Source organism: Anolis sagrei, chromosome 4 (genome assembly GCF_037176765.1).
Source record: "Anolis sagrei isolate rAnoSag1 chromosome 4, rAnoSag1.mat, whole genome shotgun sequence".
In the NCBI taxonomy this organism is placed as follows: domain Eukaryota; kingdom Metazoa; phylum Chordata; class Lepidosauria; order Squamata; family Dactyloidae; genus Anolis; species Anolis sagrei.
The window spans coordinates 123,360,255-123,379,612 of record NC_090024.1 but is presented as its reverse complement, the minus strand read 5'-3'; the positions used below and the strand labels follow the sequence as shown (position 1 = coordinate 123,379,612).

Below are 19,358 nucleotides of genomic sequence, written 5' to 3'. Positions count from 1 at the left end.
ACATCCCAAGATGATACATATAATCTCAGAAGTATGTCCCATAGAGTTTGTGGGTCTCAGTTCCAAGTAGGCCTTGTAAGACTATAGCCTAAAGAGCCCGGGTCGGAGTGAGCTTCCGACCAATTTGTGTAGCTTGCTGTCGACCTTTGCAGCTTGAAAGATAGTTGCATCTGTCAAGTAGGAAATTCAAGGTACCGATTATGTGGGGAGGCAAATTTAACTAATTTACAAGGCCATAAAAATCTCCAGCAAGCATGCAAAGAATGAGGAAGTACTTCATCAGTATCACAAATGGTCAGTGAAGCAACAGCTCCCCTAGTGGCCAAAATACTCTCAAGAAAAGCTGGAATGTTAAATAATCTCTGAGTGTCTGTCTATATATGTTGTGTGTCTATGGCATTGAATGCTTGCCAAGTATATGTACATTGTAATCCGCCCTGAGTCCCCTGCGGGGTGAGAAGGGCGGAATATAAATACTGTAAATAAATAAATAAACAAACAAATAAATAAATGTTAATAGTGCCAGTGAAACAGCTTTCTGTAATTTGAACCCATTGCTCCAAATCCTAGTCTCCAAGACAATAGAAAACAATTTGTGTAGCTTGCTGTCGATCTCTGCAGCTTGAAAGATAGTTGCATCTGTCAAGTAGGAAATTCAGGTACCGCTTATGCGGGGAGGCAAATTTAACTAATTTACAAGGCCATAAAAATCTCTAGCAAGCATGCAAAGAATGAGGAAGTACTTCATCAGTATCACAAATGGTCGGTGAAGCAGGAGCTCCCCTGGTGGCCTTATGATTCAATCACCTATTTTCACTCCTGCCTCTTATATCTCATCAATGCATCTCAACCATAGGGGTTTGTACATCATATTTGCAAAGACATATCGCACAAAAGTTTATGACAGACGGACAAACAAAGAAACAAACATGCATTTCTCCTTTCCTGCGAAAGGTAGTTTAAGAACCCTGTTTCCTTGTTCTCTCTTTATTGCATAAAATCCCAACAACACCCCCCTCCCCACTCCCCCAAAATCCCAGCACAAAGTCTATTCTAAAATATTTGTTTTCTGCAGAGTCTGGAGCATTAGCAAACAGCAGATATTGACATAAAATCTATTTTAAGTTGTGTATCTTAGGTACTAAAATACAACATATGCATAATACATACATCATTGGGCATGCTCCTGTATTGTGAGGAGAGAGATGTAAACGCTGCACAATATCTAGTAGCTATATTCACATACTCAAACAGCTTCAAAACTTGGATTTTCATCTGCAAAAGATGGTTGTTTTCTAAGCAAGTACCATTTGAGCAGGAACTATATATGCTTGCACGTTTGCAGAGCACCAGCATGAGTTTGTGAAGAATAAATAACAGTCAATGATGATTATAAATAAAATAATAATAATAGAACCCAGTGCAACCTTTGTCCATTGGTGCAGGAAAGCAGGAGAATGGAAGTTTTCATTAATGTCTAGTGAATTATGAAAGGAATTTGCGGACTTGGATGCAACTCCTCCTTCTTTAAGACAGTTGGACAATTCCTCCCAGCCCTGGCCTGCAAAGGGCAATGACGACAATGATGAATCTTGTGACCCGAAGGCTTTCTGAAGATTGTTCCTAGCACCTGGAAAACCAAATCTTTTCTCCAATAGCAAAACTGGCCACAATTAATCAGGTGAGAATCTGTTATTTTAACCTTCATAAAGGCTAAAATAACAAGAGGAAACAAGAGCTAGGACATTAAAATCGTCCTAGCTCTCGGTCCCACCTGCATCACAAGTACGTTTGGCAGGGACGAGAGACAGGGCCTTCTCAGTGGTGGCCCCTCGGCTGTGGAAAGCCCTTCTGTTATTTTAACCTTCATAAAGGATAAAATAACAGATTCTCACCTGATTAATTGTGCAAGGACTTTAAGATCATCTGGAGAGGCCCTGCTCTCGGTCCTGCCTGCATCACAAGTACGTTTGGCAGGGACGAGAGACAGGGCCTTCTCAGTGGTGGCCCCTCGGCTGTGGAAAGCCCTTCTGTTATTTTAACCTTCATAAAGGTTAAAATAACAGATTTTCACCTGATTAATTGTGCGAGGACTTTAAGATCATCTGGAGAGGCCCTGCTCTCGGTCCCGCCATCATCACAAGTGCGGTTGGAGGGAACGAGAGACAGGGTCTTCTCAGTGGTGGCCCCTTAGCTACGGAACGCCCTTCCTAGGGAGAATAGATTGGCTTCCTCGCTCCTAAGAATCTTAAGATATGGCTATTTGAGCGGGCATTTGAAAAGACAGAGTAACGGAGATAATAACGAAATAACAATATGGCGCAAAGCCAGAAAGTTATTTTTGTTCTTTATGACATATAAATGCCGCAAATAAATAAATAAATAAATAAATTGTGTCTACTTGGTCTTTATGAAAGAAATTGGAAAAATCTTCTGAAATTACTGCCAAAGTTGCTGGCAGAAGATGCTGTCAGAGTCTGAAAATGTTTTATTATTTCATCTTAGCTTTTATAGTTATTTAAACTCAGAAATATTTAATACTGCTTTAACTGTCACACAGGATTGTGGCCCAGCTGCATTAAGATCACTCTGACCAAAAAGGTCATGAGTTCTAAGCCAGCCCGGGTTGGAGTGGGTTTCCAACCAATTGTGTGTAGCCTGTTGTCGACCTTTGCAACCCGAAAGACAGTTGCATCTGTCAAGTAGGAAAATAAGGTACCACCTTGAAGTGTGGGGAGGCTAAATTAGCTGATTTATGAGGCCATAAAGAAGACTCCAGCAAAGCATTCCAGCGGGGAAGCATGCGGGGAATGCGGAAGTGCTTCATCAGCGTCACGGATGGACGATGAAAGCAACAGCTCCCCTGGTGGCCAAAAACAAAAAAAGTTAAATAGCCTCTGTGTATGTCAAAAATTGGCATTGAATGTTTGTATGTCAAAAATTGGCATTGAATGTTTGCCATATATGTGTACACTGTAATCCGCCCTGAGTCCCCTGTGGGGTGAGAAGGGCGGAATATAAAAGCTGCAAATAAATAAATAAATAAATAAATAAATAAATAAATAAATTACTGTTTCTTAACTCTGCTTTAAAAAGCTGTATTTTAATGCCTAAATATGTTTTATTTATTGTTTACCATTTGATTTAATGCTGAGCATTAATCGAATATAAAATATTTGAATGCAAAGATATAAAGCAAAGGGGAATTGCTTGCAGGTTTCTTATCTCCTCAAATTCCAGTTGGGATCCATCCCAAGACTGGCTGTTGACCAAGGCCTGCCCCTAATATCGGACAGAGTGAGGCATCTGCCTAAGAAAGTACATTTTTGGTGTCTCAAAAGGACATTTAGTAGCTTAGGTGTTTTAGGGAGTTTTTGCTTCATGTGCCAAAACAATGTATCTGGCTTTAGTTATTCTGTACCTTGATTTGGATAGGGAAGTGTCACTGTTTTAGCTGTATAATTTAGCTGTAAATCGCCTAGAGCATTCTCGGATGGAGGGCGATTAATAAGTTATTAAATGATGATGATGATGATGTTTGCATCTAAATCTGACTCAACAAAATGCCTTGAGTCAGGTCTCCCATTCTTTGCAATAAATGATCAAATGTACATATAAGCTTCGGTCTTACTTGTCTTTTTTCGTCTGCTACCTGACAACTTGTTTGTTGCCTGCCACTATCCTATACCCTAATTTATGTATTACTAGCCGTCCCCTGCCATGCGTTGCTGTGGCCCACATGGGAGTTCTGTGTGGGAGGTTTGGCTCAATTCTATCATTGGTGGGGTTCAGAATGCTTTGTGATTGTAGGTGAACTACAAATCCCAGCAACTACAACTCCCAAATGTCAAGACTCTATTTTCCCCAAACTCCACCAGTGTTCACATTTGGGCATATTGAGTATTTGTGTAGAGTTTGGACCAGATCCATCATTGTTTGAATCCACAGTGATCTCTGGATGTAGGTGAACTACAACTCCAAAACCAAAACCAAAATACCCTTCCAGTATTTTCTGTTGGTCATGGGAGAACTGTGTGCCAAGTTTGGGTCAATTCCATCATTGGAGGGGTTCAGAATGCTCTTTGATTGTAGGTGAACTATAAATCCCAGCAACTACAACTCCCAAATGTCAAGACTCTATTTTCCCCAAACTCCACCAGTGTTCACATTTGGGCATATTGAGTATTCGTGTAGAGTTTGGTCCAGATCCATCATTGTTTGAGTCCACAGTGACCTCTGGATGTAGGTGAACTACAACTCCAAAACCAAAACCAAAATACCCTTCCAGTATTTTCTGTTGGTCATGGGAGAACTGTGTGCCAAGTTTGGGTCAATTCCATCATTGGAGGGGTTCAGAATGCTCTTTGATCATAGGTGAACTATAAATCCCAGCAACTACAACTCCCAAATGTCAAGACTCTATTTTCCCCAAACTCCACCAGTGTTCACATTTGGGCATATTGAGTATTCGTGTAGAGTTTGGTCCAGATCCATCATTGTTTGAGTCCACAGTGATCTCTGGATGTAGGTGAACTACAACTCCAAAACCAAAACCAAAATACCCTTCCAGTATTTTCTGTTGGTCATGGGAGAACTGTGTGCCAAGTTTGGGTCAATTCCATCATTGGAGGGATTCAGAATGCTCTTTGATTGTAGGTGAACTATAAATCCCAGCAACTACAACTCCCAAATGTGAAGACTCTTATTTTCCCCAAACTCCACCAGTGTTCACATTTGGGCATATTGAGTATGTGTGTAGAGTTTGGTCCAGATCCATCATTGTTTGAGTCCACAGTGATCTCTGGATGTAGGTGAACTACAACTCCAAAACCAAAATACCCTTCCAGTATTTTCTGTTGGTCATGGGAGAACTGTGTGCCAAGTTTGGGTCAATTCCATCATTGGAGGGGTTCAGAATGCTCTTTGATTGTAGGTGAACTATAAATCCCAGCAACTACAACTCCCAAATGACAAAATCAGGTTTTTTGAGTGAAGGACATACATTGGGTTGTTAGGTGTCTTGTGTCCAAATTTGGTGCCAATTGCCCCAGTATTTTTTGAGTTCTGTGAATAGCACAAACGAACATTACATTTTTATTTATATAGATTAGCTACTACTCTGGCTAAAGATAGAATTTGCAATCTGTATTGTTCTTTCTACATTGTCTTGAGCTTCCAGCCAATGATCTCTGGACTTTGCTAACAAGAGCAACCTCTTCCTACAGGTACTCGCTCTGCGATCTCTGCCTCTTGCACATTATTTACAGACAGGCCTGATGTAGTAACATTTTCAGCAAGCTTCACTTTGTGACTGGTGAATTCAGCATATAGTTTGGGCCAGATGTTACACTCCAAAAAGAGAGCATTGGCTGCAAATGATTTTGTTGCTGTGTGTGTACATGTGCTTCAGTTAAAAACAAGACATGTCTTGTGTGCACACAAATGAGGACCACAAAGAGACCATTGGACTTACATTGTGAAATGTTTTGACACATATACACAGCCCGGTTTCTCCATTTTCTTCCATTCCTCCTCTCATTCTACTGCTGTTGCAACACCAATGAACTTGCATTCACATATGGAAATGGATTTGGCCCAGTGCAGGAAGCTCATGGTGACTACTAAGGAGGGGTAAAGCTCCCCGGCTCCAGCCCTGCTTTAGCTGAGCCTCCTCTGGGTTTGAGATAGCAGGTCTGTGTAAATTTTGGACCTCAGGAACCTGGGATAAGAGTCTTTTTCCATAAGGCTGTGGATTTTCCCCTGAGCCTGGTCAAAGCATGAAGATGAAGGCTCCTGTATGTTCCGTCTTGTCACCTCCCGTGTCTGGAAGTCTATGTTCACCTTAAGAAAAATGTAAAAGAAAGTACTTTAGAAGGAGAAAGGACATCTCTTTTTCAACAATATATATCCATTTTGTCCCTCTTGTCGAGGTCAATCTATTTCTTTTCAGCTGAAAACTGGAGGGGAAGAACATTAAAACAACGACATACAGTGCCTTGTAGAATTCACACATCTCTCTGACTTTTCCGAACTTTGTTGTGTTGCAACCTGAAATTTGAATGGATTTAACCAGAATTATTACCATGATAGGCTGAGCTCTATGAAAATAAAAAGTGTTTTCAGGTACATCAAATCACCTCTCAACAAAGGATTCCCCCCAGGCACTTCCAAGCCATTTCAAGAGAGATATTGACAAGCTGGAATGTGTCCAGAGAAGGGCGACTAAAATGATCAAGGGTCTGGAGAACAAGCCCTATGAGGAGCGGCTTAGGGAACTGGGCATGTTTGGCCTGAAGAAGAGAAGGCTGAGAGGAGATATGATAGCCATGTATAAATATGTGAGAGGAAGCCACAGGGAGGAGGGAGCAAGCTTGTTTTCTGCTTCCTTGGAGACTAGGACGTGGAACAATGGCTTCAAACTACAAGAGAGGAGATTCCATCTGAACATTAGGAAGAACTTCCTGACTGTGAGAGCCATTCAGCAGTGGAACTCTCTGCCCCGGAGTGTGGTGGAGGCTCCTTCTTTGGAAGCTTTTAAGCAGAGGCTGGATGGCCATCTGTCAGGGGTGATTTGAATGCAATATTCCTGCTTCTTGGCAGGGGGTTGGACTGGATGGCCCATGAGGTCTCTTCCAACTCTTTGATTCTATGATTCTATGATTCTATGAAATGCTAATCAAGGTGGTCAGTTGAAACATTCTCATCTGGCTCCAGCAGACAAGAGTCCTTTGTCCCACCCTGGTCATTCCACAGATATATAAACCCATTTTCCTACTTCCAACAGACCTCACTACCTCTGAGAATGCTTGCCATAGATGCAGGCGAAACATCATGAGAAAATGCCTCTAGACCATGGCCATATAGCCCAGAAAAACCTACAACAACCCACTGTTTTTATTATGCCACAAAAATTAATACACAAACTAACTAAGTCACTAACCCCGGCATTTGTTGTTTCAAATATTCAATGTCTTTGCCATAACACTGGTACAGCCTATTCCCTCCAGAAGGCATGTTGTCGAATGGGATCCATCATAGAATCATAGAGTTGGAAGAGACCTCATGGGCCATCCAGTCCAACCCCCTGCCAAGAAGCAGGAAGATTGTATTCAAAGCACCCCTGACAGATACCCATCCAGCCTCTGTTTAAAAGCTTCCAAAGAAGGAGCCAGTACCACAATCCGGGGCAGAGAGTTCCACTGCTGAATGGCTCTCACATTCAGGAAGTTCTTCCTAATGTACAGATGGAACCTCCTTTTTTGTGGTTTGAAGCCATTGTTCCGCATCCTAGTCTCCAGGGAAGCAGAAAACAAGTTTGCTTCCTAGAATCATAGAATCAAAGAGTTGGAAGAGACCTCATGGGCCATCCAGTCCAACCCCTCTGCCAAGAAGCAGGAAAATTGCATTCAAAGCACCCCTGACAGATGGCCATCCAGCCTCTGTTTAAAAGCTTCCAAAGAAGGAGCCTCTACCACACTCTGACCAGAGAGTTCCACTGCTTAACAGCTCTCACAGTCAGGAATTTATTCCTAATGTTCAGATGGAATCTCCTTTTTTGTTCTTTTAAGCCATTCTTTCGCGTCCTAGTCTCCAGGGAAGCAGTTCCTCTTTAATATAATATGAACCACCGCTGCCGCTAAAATTTACCCTGTCTGATGAGGTCGTAACTCAGCTCTCCTCCACCAATCTTTTCCGAAGACTACAACATGAAACAGTCATTAATTTGAATTACAGTTCCTAGAATTTACCAGCCAATATGGTTACTAGTTCCTCAGGGGGCCATTCTTTCCTCTCTGTTGTTTAACATCTATATGCGACCACTTGCTCAGCTGGTTCAAGGTTTCGGGCTTGAGTGTTACCAGTACGCTGATGACACTCAGCTGGTGCTGAAGATGGAAGGCCGACCGGACTCTGTACCCGATTGTTTCCATCAGTGCCTCGAGGCCGTTACTGGATGGCTGTGTGCCAGTAGGTTGAGGGTGAATCCAGCAAAGATGGAGATCCTATGGCTGGGTCGACCGGGCAGTGGGGACATCCAGCTGCCTACCCTGGATGGCGAGGCGCTACGCCCGTCATCATTGGTAAAGAGTCTGGGAGTCCTTTTGGACCCTCTGCTGACGATGGAGGCCCAGGTCTCCGCCGTTAGCAGAACCGCCTTTTTTCATCTGCGGCAGGCTAGACGGCTGGCCCCCTACCTGTCCAGGGACTACCTAGCTACGGTGATCCAGGCTTCGGTCATCTCAAGACTGGACTACTGTAATGCCCTCTACATTGGCCTTCCTCTGTCGGTGATCCGGAAGCTCAAGTTGGTACAAAATGCAGCTGCTCGGCTTCTTGCGGGAATTCCAATGAGATGCCACATAACACCAATCTTCCTAAAGCTGCACTGGTTACCAATTGAGCACCGGATCACTTTCAAAGTGATGGTACTCACCTTTAAGGCCTTGCATGGTCTCGGGCCGATGTACCTGAGGGACCGCCTCACCCCCTACCAACCCCTCCGTTCTAAGGACCAAGATTTGTTGGAAATTCCCAGTGTCAAGACCTTGTGTCTAACAGCAACCAGATGCAGAGCCTTTTCAGCAGTGGCACCATCGCTCTGGAATACTTTGCCACCTGAAGTCCGTGCCTTGCAGGACTTATCATCTTTCCGCAGGGCATGTAAGACACATCTGTTTCGACAGGCCTTTGACTTTTAATATTGCTGTTTTTAAATTGTTTTTAAATTGTGTTCGATTTTAGCCTGTTCTTGTAAGCCGCTCCGAGCCCCAGGGGAGTGGCGGCATAATAAAGTTCGAATAATAAGTTCGAATAAATAAATAAATAAATAAATAAATAAATAAATAAGATTGGGGATGCTAGTAGCTGTAGTCCAAAATAATAATATGTCCAGTCTCTCGCCTAGTTACTGTTCAAAACTCATACAGCGAACATAATTATGCCTCCTTTCTGCTAACCTCTCGTGGTGCTTGCACATCAATAAATTCTTCAAAAATCCGCTGGGCCTTGGAAGCCAGCTTAGCAGTAGACCTTGTCTTTTTGAACTCCTCGCAGGCCAACCAGAATTCTAGGTTTTCCTCGCTGAATTCTGTCTTCAAAAAGGCACGAAATGCAGCCACTCCATCTGAGAAAAGAGAGAAAAGAATTTCATTCAGAGTAAGTGTCTCTCCCCTTCTCTGCTCTAATCTCTCTTGATTTTGGTATCATCAGTGGGATATATTTCAACAATTACAATAAAGAGAAATTTAAATATGCAGCTGTTTCAACAATCATACTCCCTCGCAGAGGCGGCCCTACGTAATTTTCAAAGGTAAGCAAACAGTATTTTGGCGCCCCCCCCCCCCAACCAATCATTGATATATATTTTCTGTTTGTCGTGGGAGTTCTGTGTGTCATATTTGTTTCAATTCCATCATTGGTGGAGTTCAGAATGCTCTTTTTAATTGTAGGTGAACTATACATCCCAGTAACTACACTTGCCGCACTTGCTCCCTTGCCTGGCCCGCTTTGGGTCCACGAGGCGTGCCTGAAGACCCCAGCGTGTGCACCCAAAGTCACCTCTTCTCCTGACTTTCTCCTCAGCCATTGGGACCAAGAGAGAGAGAGAGAGAGAGGGAGAGAGAGAGAGAGAGAGAGCCCCTCCGGCTGGATGTATCTTCGATTGAGTGCCGACTCTGCTCACGCACCCGATGGCCGGGTGGAGCAGGAACGAGAGGGGCTAGGCAAGGCTCAAGGGCCCGGCCCTTTTGGGAGGCAAGAAAGCCGAGGCTCCCCCCGGACTGCTAGGGCTGTTGTGAGCCCTAGCAGGCTCCCCCCGGGCTCCCCCCGGCGAGGCTCCCCCCGGACTGCTAGGGCTGTTGTGAGCTGAGGGGGCGCTCCTCAAGTGGCGATCAAGGGGCATTTACAGAGGCGCCTCTGCGCCCCTGGCAAAAAAAAAGTGTTCTGCGACTGCTTACTTCACGTAATGGACGAGCCGCCCCTGCTCCCTCGTCCTTTTGACGGCTTTATAATTTTGGTGAACACGCGTTCGTATTTTAGGAGGTGCCTGTACGTTATAAATGCTATTGGCTTTGGTCACTTTCTGTATGTAAGCATGATTCAAATCTGTTACTCAGTGCTATCTTTTTCTTTCTCGGTGAATAGTTCTCCACATGTCATGTCCAGAAAGCAGTCCAATGTGAATCAATGTCCGCAAAACTTTGGATTTTCAAAGAGTTGGTTGAGCAAATCACCCTGACTGTGTGTGCACATTTTCAAAATCCTGAACTGTGATAACAAGGCAAGAATAAAAGAGTGGCGGAAGAGCGATCTGTCTCCAACAAGGAGCTGGCAGTTGAAGACACTGCCTTGTGAGCCAAGTTCATTGGTTTACACATTTTCCACAGCTAGCTTTTCAGGGGATGTTTTTTAAAAAACCGAACATGTAAACAGCTTGTCATCATGTGTTTCCTAACTGTATTATTTTGTATCATTCTTGTCTTATTCATTTCCTCGCTACTTACATTCCAAAAACCAATGATCACCAGAATACGTGAGGAAAAGAACGGAGATGCTGATGAAGCAAGAGCACTTTCTCATGACTCCTACGCTGAGAAAGGCGTACCCCAGTGATGGACAGAGGTGTACCCTAGAAAGAAGTCATAGGGTAAAATCACCAGCTGGGGTGAATCATCAGCATCCCGAGCTCTGAGGATTACCTGGGAAGGAATCCCACTGGAGCATTGCAGCACACCCAAATACCTGGGAATCACTCTGGACCATGCTCTGACTCACTGCCTGAATATCAAGCAAAAAGTGGGTGCTAGAAACAATATCATACGAAACCTGACTGGCACAACCTGGGGATCACAACCAGACACAGTGAAGACATCTGCCCTTGCACTATGCTACTCTGCTGCTGAGTATGCATGCCCAGTGTGGAACACATCTCACCACACTTAAACAATAGTTGTGGCTCTTAATGAAACATGCCGCATTATCATGGGGTGTCTGCGCCCTACACCACTGGAGAAATTACACTGTTTAGCCAGTATTGCACCACTTCACATCCTCCGGGAAGTAGCAGCCAATAGTGAAAGGACCAAGGCAGTGACATCTCCAGCTCATCCCTTGTTTGAGTATCATCATCATCATCATAATCATTTAATAACTTATTAATCGCCCTCCATCCGAGAATGCTCTAGGCGATTAACAGCTAAATTATGAAAGATAAAATGCATACATACAAAAAATAAAAATTAACAGAGATCGAATGCTCTAGTAAAAAGCCAGGTCTTAAGTGCGAGAGTAAAAGGCCCTAAGTCATGCATGGCTCTCATGTAGGGCGGCAAGGAATTCCACAAGGCAGGGGCAGAAATAGAAAAGCCCTGCGTCTGGTCCTTTCCAAGTGCACTTCTCTAGGACCCGGTATATGGAGTAAGTCACGTTGGGCTGGTCGTTTCGACCTCCGATGATGGGAGAAGGAGAGGAGGTCCCTAAGGTACGTTGGACCCTGGCCGTAAAGAGTTTTAAAGGTATCAGCCAGCATGTCAATGACTCAAATCAAGAAATAGTTTTTTAAGATCTACAGAGACACTCGCTGGAACACCTCAGCAAGCGAGAGTCCAAAAGTGGCAGGCTCAAATCCAGAACCTCAATCAATGGCTGATACCAAAACGAGAGACTCCGTCCTGGGCGCACAGAAAACTGGGTGACTTGGAAGGACTGCGCTCTGGCACCACGAGTTGCAGAGCCAACCTTAAGAAATGGGGCTACAAAGTGGAATCCACGACATGCGAGTGTGGAGAAGACCAAACTACAGACCACCTGCTGCAATGCAACCTGAGCCCTGCCACATGCACAATGGAGGACCATCTTATAGTAACTCCAGAGGCACTCCAAGTGGCCAGCTACTGGTCAAAGGACATTTAATCAACTACCAAGCTTGCAAACTTTGTGTTTTGTTTGTTTGTTTGTTTGTTTGTTTAAAAATGCAATACAGCTGTTTGGTTTTCTCCTGACATGATAAATAAATAATAACCAGCTGGGGTTAGAAGATCCTACAGATGCCTAACTAGCCTCCGGCACTGGATTTACACCTTGGTCTTGTCAATAATCAAATTACAGAAAAAGCACTCGTACTTCAGGGTGTTTGTTTTATTATTTCTCTTCACCTTGCCTTTCTACTCCGACCTTGTGTAACCTGCATATTTTGTATCTCCAAGAAAGGCAGAAAACGTTAAAACAGTTGAAAGTAGGCTGAGAACAGCATCACCATGACCTCTGCTCACAAAGTGAAGGCAGGAGAAATGAGTACTCTTGTTTTGTTATCACAACTAGTCAAAGGTATTTTTTGTAGGTTTTTTGAAGCATATATTTTTTTATGAGCGATTAAAAATGCACTTTGATTTGATTTCTACCTTGCCTTTCACCCAAATGACACTTAAGAAGATTAATAGTTTTCAAATAAGATAAAACATACACATCTGAAACAGTAAAACAGATTGGAAATACAATTGAAACAAATTAGTAAGGGGAAGAATAGCACCCAGTTGGTTAAAGGCTTCCAAAGCTACCTGTTTATTTGCCAAATACCTGTCTAAATAGAAACGTCTTTGTCTGTCAACAGACGGACAACAGGGGCAGAGGCTGCATTGCTTCCTTAAGAAGGAAGTGTTCTGTTGCGCGCTGGGCCTGTAAATAATTGTCTCTAAACAGGACGTGTAACCTTTGCCCAACGGGAAGCTAGGGGGCCCAAAGAGAGGTTCTCAGAGGTTTTCCACCACAAATAGTCTTTAAATGGCTTGTGAAGTATAACAAAGTCCTTTATTAATGAACAATCAAACAGAAACTTCTCTTGTCTTCAGAAAGTTAAACAAATGATTTCAGGCTTTCAAGCAACCGGTGGCTTCCTAATCTTGTCCACGAAGGACAGGCAACTGTCTTCAAAAACTGATTCTTTGCTTTAAAGGAAAATCCCCTTTTTAACTTCTCTCAGGCTGTCTGTAATCTAATTCTTACTGATGTGGGCTCCGCTAATGGGTCGAATTGCGTCTCGAACGCCGAGTGGACCTACCAGAAAGGCTAGTAGATTCTCCAGCTGGAGTTCTTTGGTCTTTATGGCTGTTTCCTTGGAGATCTTTGGATGCTCTTAAGACTGTTCTCCCCCGGAAGGTCTTAAGGGTTGAAGCTTTTGTACAGGGGAAGCTTACACACGTCCTGTACATTAGCTTTCCTTGCTGAGACTGACTAAAAAATGGCTCCCTTCCCTTCCCAATTGCCCTGAGCAAGGGGCAGAACCAAAACTTAACAATGATGGATAGGTGACTTGCCCTATGACCTCAACCAAAGGAAGCCACCTTTCTGCAGAGCCCTGAAACCTTGGACTGTAAGCAAATATTTAATGCAAAGCAAATAGAGTTGGTGCTCCTGGTACAGCCGTACCAGCACAGGGAGGCTCACAGCTTGGAAAAGAAAATGCCATCAGTGTCTGTGGTGCAATGTGATCTGTCAGAGGCCTATGGTTCATGAAAGAGCTCATTTAGAATGGTATTGTTGTTGTGTGGCAACCCCAAAGCAACCCTATCTCTGTTTTGTTTTTTTAAGCAAGATTCATTCAGAAGAGGTTTGCCTTTTTCTTCCTCTGTGGCTGAGAGAGGTGACTTGTCCAGTCACTAAGTGGGCTTGACAACTGAATGGGAATTCAAATCCTGGTCTCCAGAGTCATCGTACAATGATCAAACCATTACAACACTCTTAATCATGTAACTATTGCGAAGGACCTCATCCGAAAGCCCTGGAGAAGTGTTGTGCTTCACCGGACTTTTGCTAGGAAAGAGGGAGCAGCAGCATGAATCTGCCACTTCCTCTCGGCAATGCTTTCCTCTTCACATGGGGAAAATGTCACCATTGCAGAGAGGCCCCATGCTAGCTCCATTGGAGCCAGCACAACACAAAAAGCCTCACGTGTTGGGGTGGAAGCGTCCAGCAATGCTTTCACCCTGGTTGGGGCTTTGCCTACGCTAGATGTCACACAACATCGTGTGATGTCTGGTGTCAGTCTCTGTCCCCCAGGTGAGGTGAAAGCATCTTACTATACTGACATCACCCTATCTGATGAGACTGTACAACCCTTATTTCACCACTGCCTGCACCCAATAAATTTCTATGTTCTGCCCCTCTATTCTGCCTTGGTTAGACCACACCTGGAATATTGTGTCCCATTCTGGGCACCACAATTGAAGAGAGATATTGACAAGCTGGAATGTGTCCAGAAAAGGGCGACTAAAATGATGAAGCATCTGGAGAACAAGCCTTATGAGGAGCGACTTAAAGAGCTGGGCATGTTTAGCTTGAAGAAGAGAAGGCTGAGAGGAGACATGATAGCCATGTATAAATACGTGAGAGGAAGTCATAGGGAGTAGGGAGCAGGATTGTTTTCTGCTGCCCTGGAGACTAGGACGCGGAACAATGGCTTCAAACTACAAGAAAGGAGATTCCGTTTGAACATTGGGAAGAATTTCCTGACTGTGAGAGCTGTTCAGCAGTGGAACTCTCTGCCCCCCGAGTGTGGTAGAGGCTCCTTCTTTGGAAACTTTTATACAGAGGCTGGATGGTCATCTGTCGGGGGCGCTTTGAATAAAACTTCCCTGTTTCTTGGCAGGGGGTTGGACTGGATGGCCCATGAGGTCTCTTCCAACTCTATGATTCTGTGATTCTATGGAGGTCTGTTGTTTCAAGCCATTTTCTCCTCAGCCTAGTTTCATTGTTACTATTCCACCTGGCGTTAGAGCCGCCGATGGCACAGCGGGTTAAACTGTTGAGCTGCTGTACTTGTTGAGCAAATAGTCTGTGGTTCAAATCTGGGGAGTGGGATGAGCTCACCTCCCACTGTTACCCCCAGCTTCTGCCAACCTAGCAGTTCAAAAACATGCAAATGTGAATAGATCAATAGTACCACTTTGGCAGGAAGGTAACAGTCCTCCATGCAGTCATGCCGGCCACATGACCTTGGAGGCATCTACGGACAATACCAGTTCTTTGGCTTAGAAATTGAGATGAGCACCACTATCCAGAGTCGGGCACAGCTAGACTCAATGCCTAGGGGAAAGCTTTACCTTTTATTCCACCTAGCCTAGAAACACTTTTTGAAAATGCAGCAATGTATGGGAAATTTGAAAAGGTTGCATTTCACTCCCAGCTCTTCCTGAACTCATGAAAGATAATAATTTCGGTTTGTTTGCCCTTTGGTCAAACCACATTTAAAGGCTAGGAGTCCAAACCTGATTCTCTTTCCAGGACTTTACAAACATATATGATGATGTTGTTCATTCGTTCAGTCACTTCCATCTCTTTGTGACCTCATGGACCAGCCCACGCCAGATCTCCCTGTCGTCCGTCACCACCCCCAACTCCTTCAAGGTCAAGCCAGTCACTTCAAGAATACCATCCATCCATCTTGCCCTTGGTCGGCCCCTCTTCCTTTTTCCTTCCATTTTCCCTAGCATCATTGTCTTCTCTAAGCTTTCCTTTCTTCTCATGATGTGGCCAAAGTACTTCATCTTGGCCTCTAATATCCTTCCCTGCAATAAGCAGTCGGGCTTTATTTCCTGAAGTATGGACTGGTTGGATCTTCTCATTGTCCAGGGCACCCTCAGAACTTTCCTCCAACACCACAGTTCAAAAGCATCTATCTTCCTTCGCTCAGCCTTCCTTATGGTCCACCTCTCACATCCGTAGGTGACTATGGGGAAGGCCATTGCTTTAACTATGCTGATCTTCATTGCCGATGTGATGTCTCTTCACTATTTTATCGAGACTGGACATTGTTGTCCTCCCAAGAAGGGTCGACTGATTTCCTGGCTGCAGTCTGCATCTGCAGTAATCTTTGCACTTAGAAATACAAAGTCTGTCATGGCCACCACATCTTCTCCCTCTATTTGCCATTTGTCAATCAGTTTGGTTGCCATAATCTTTTTTTATGTTTAGCTGCAACCCAGCTTTTGCACTTTTTCTTTCACCTTGATTAGAAGGCTCCTCAGCTCCTCCTCTCTTTCGGCCATCAAAGTGGTATCATCTGCATATCTAATGTTTCTTCCAGCAATGTTTACCCCAGCCTTGCATTCATCAAGCCCCGCACATCACATGATGTGTTCTAAATACAAGTTGAATAGTTTGGGTAAGAGTATACAACCCTGCCATATGCCTTTCCCAATCTTGAACCAGTCTGTTGTTCCATGGTCAGTTCTAACTGTTGCTACTTGGTCCTTACACAGATTCCTCAGGAGAGAGATAAGGTGATTTGGTATGCCCATCCCACCAAGAACTTGCCACAATTTATTATGAGCCACACAGTCAAAGGCTTTAGAATAGTCAGTAAATCAGAAATAGATGTTTTTCTGAAACTCCCTGCCTTTCTCCATTATCCAGCGGATATTGGCAATTTGGTCTCTCGTTCAGATATAATACGTGCCCTGTTTAGATGTTTTCTTGACCCTTGAAGTCATTGAAAACCACATCACTTTTATGGGAAGTACAGAGGACATAGGAATCTAAAATTTCCCTCGGTATGTGTGTCTGTGTGGGGAAAACAGAGGAAGGAAGAGAGAAAGTGGAAATTCCAGAAGGGGTAGAGGTCACCTACACAAAAACTAGAGGAGAAAAAGAGGAATAAATATTTCCAAAGCAATCCCAAGCATCCAATGGTTGTCACAGCTGCTGCCGTCCACTTTCAAGTCATTTTCAAGTTATTGTGACCCTAGGGCAACCTTCTCATGGGGCTTTTTGGGGGAAATCAGCTCAAAAGTGTTTGCCATTGCTTTCCTCAGTGACTGAGAGAATGTGACTTGCCCTAAGTCACCCAGTGAGTTTCCACGTCTAAGTAGTCATAATTCAACCCTGCACATGTTAGTTGCTATCAGACCGAAGATTTAAGGACAGACTGTCCTATTAGATGTTGGACAAATGATGAGCTACGTGTCCTTCTCTGTGAGGGATGAAATGTGAGATAGCCTTGTTTTCTGTCTCTTCCAGCATCCTGTCAAAATGAATCTTCATCCGTCTGGCCAAACCGTCACTCCTAGGCATAAAATCTACAGGGATATCAAGCCCTCCCTCCTTTCCCTCGCTCTCCCTATCTCTCATTTTGTTGTTGTGTGCCTTCAAGTCATTTCTGACCTTATCTTGCCAAGGAAACTTTGTGATAGGTTCTCTTTATTGTTATAAAGGAAACCTATCACAAAGTTTCCTTGGCAAGATTTGTTCAAAAGAGAATTACTCCAAATTGTCTTTATCTTACTTGCCCAAAGTCATCCAGTCATTTTCATGGCAAAGGGAGGATTCAGATCCTGGCCTCCAGAGTCATAGGACCTCATCCTACACATAGAATCATAGAATCAAAGAGTTGGAAGAGACCTCATGGGCCATCCAGTCCAACCCCCTGCCAAGAAGCAGGAATATTGTATTCAAATCACCCCCTGACAGATGGCCATCCAGCCTCTGTTTAAAAGCTTCCAAAGAAGGAGCCTCCACCACACTCTGGGGCAGAGAGTTCCACTGCTGAACGGCTCTCACAGTCAGGAAGTTCTTCCTCATGTTCAGATGGAATCTCCTTTCTTGTAGTTTGAAGCCACTGTTTCATGTCCTAGTCTCCAGGGAAGCAGAAAACAAGCTTGCTCCCTCCTCCCTGTGGCTTCCTCTCACATATTTATACATGGCTATCATATCTCCTCTCAACCTTCTCTTCTTCAGGCTAAACATGCAGAGAGTTCCACTGCTGAACGGCTCTCACAGTCAGGAAGTTCTTCCTCATGTAAGCCGCCTCAAGTCCCCTTTAGGGAGATGGTGGTGGGATTTAAATAAAGATTATTATTATTATTATTATTATTATTATTATTATTATTATTATTAGCTGTACCCACCACACATTGCTGTGGCCAACCTTCCCTCCCTCTTTCTCTCCTTCTTCCTTTCTCTTCTTCCTTTCTCTCCTTCTTTCCTTCCTTCCTTCCTTCCTTCCTTCCTTCCTTCCTTCCTTATTTCCCTCCCTCTTTCCTTCTTTCCCTCTTTTTCTTTCCCTTCTTCTTTCTTCCTTATCTACCTTTTTCTTTCCTCCCTTCCTTTGCTCTCAGGTTCCATCCTTCCTTCTCTCTTTCCTTTCCTCCCTCTTTCTTTCTTTCATCCCTTCTCTCCTTCCTTCCCTCTCTCTTTCCTTTCTACTTTCACTTTTTTATTTCCTTCTCTACCTTTCTTTCTTTTCTTCCCTCCTTCTTTCCCTCTTTCCCTCCTTCTCTCCTCCCTCCCTCCCTTCCCCCTTTCTGTATATATGTTTTGTGAGTGTATATATATGCATATATGTGTGTGTTTGTGTATATACGTGGTTTTGTGCATGCATTGTAATGTATTTTTTGTTTTTTGGCTTTTTAAGTCTCTTCTGTTGTGTTTTTCAGTGTTTTTATGTGTGATGGTCACTCGTTGGCCTGATAGGTGTATTGTTTCCAAATTTGGTGTCAATTAGCCCAGTGGTTTTTGAATTATGTTAATCCCACAAACAAACATTACATTTTTATTTATATAGACTAGCTGTCCCCTACCACACATTGCTGTGGCCCAGTCTGGTGATCTGGAAAATAAAGTAATGTGAAAGTGTGGGTTTCTAATATATGTAATTTCTTTATGTTTGTGGGACAACTGTATTTCTTGTTGTTTCTTTGTCAGTGGTGATGTGGAGATTATCTGGTTTGCCTACTCTGGAACATGCAACATATCATTGTCCTTCTTGAAGGGTCTCTTTCAAATCTAGGATACTATTTCTCTCTGTGTGTGAATCATATCTATCTATCTATATTTATGACTGGATGGCTCTTTGTCAGGAGGGCTCTGATTACATTTTCTTGCCCTGGTGAAGAGAGTTGGACTGGATGGCCTTAAGTATTTTCTGTTGGTCATGGGGGTTCTGTGTGGGAAGTTTGCCCCATTTCTGTCATTTGTGGGGTTCAGAATGCTCTCTGATTGTAGGTGAACTATAAATCCCAATAACTACAACTCCCAAATGTCAAGGTCTATTTACCCCAAACTCCATCTGTGTTCATATTTGGTTGATAGATCTTATAATTGCTGATGATTTACCAGCTGTGCTAAACCTCTGGCCCTTTCCTTTTAGGCACACTTTCCTTTTAGGCACAATGTGTCCTCTTCTGTTCAGTCACATTGTGCAAAGCATCCTGGTCATATTGATGTCAGCCTACTGCATCCCTTTGCTGTAGTCTTTCCTTGCTTGTTTTTTCAAATTTAATTTGTAGCGATTGGAGGTAATAAAACATAATTGAAATTGTCAGCTACTCTAGTTTGGAGAGGTAAGGTACCACTGAGACTTTTTGGAG

At 43.6% G+C, this 19,358-nt stretch overlaps 1 protein-coding gene across 11 annotated transcripts in view; it reads right to left on the bottom strand.

The window, feature by feature from the left end:
- Positions 1-2,929: 2,929 nt before the first annotated feature.
- The window catches only part of RGS8 (regulator of G protein signaling 8), a 93,760-nt gene continuing 77,331 nt past the window's right edge, over positions 2,930-19,358 (bottom strand). For all 11 annotated transcript variants that reach the window (XM_060774473.2, XM_060774472.2, XM_060774475.2 and 8 more), the window contains 2 exons: positions 8,958-9,124; positions 2,930-5,841 (listed from right to left, as the gene is read on the bottom strand). In XM_060774473.2, coding sequence (XP_060630456.2) covers positions 5,659-5,841; positions 8,958-9,124 — 350 coding nt within the window. In that variant the 3' untranslated portion in view covers positions 2,930-5,658. The remainder of the gene's footprint in view (positions 5,842-8,957; positions 9,125-19,358) is intronic.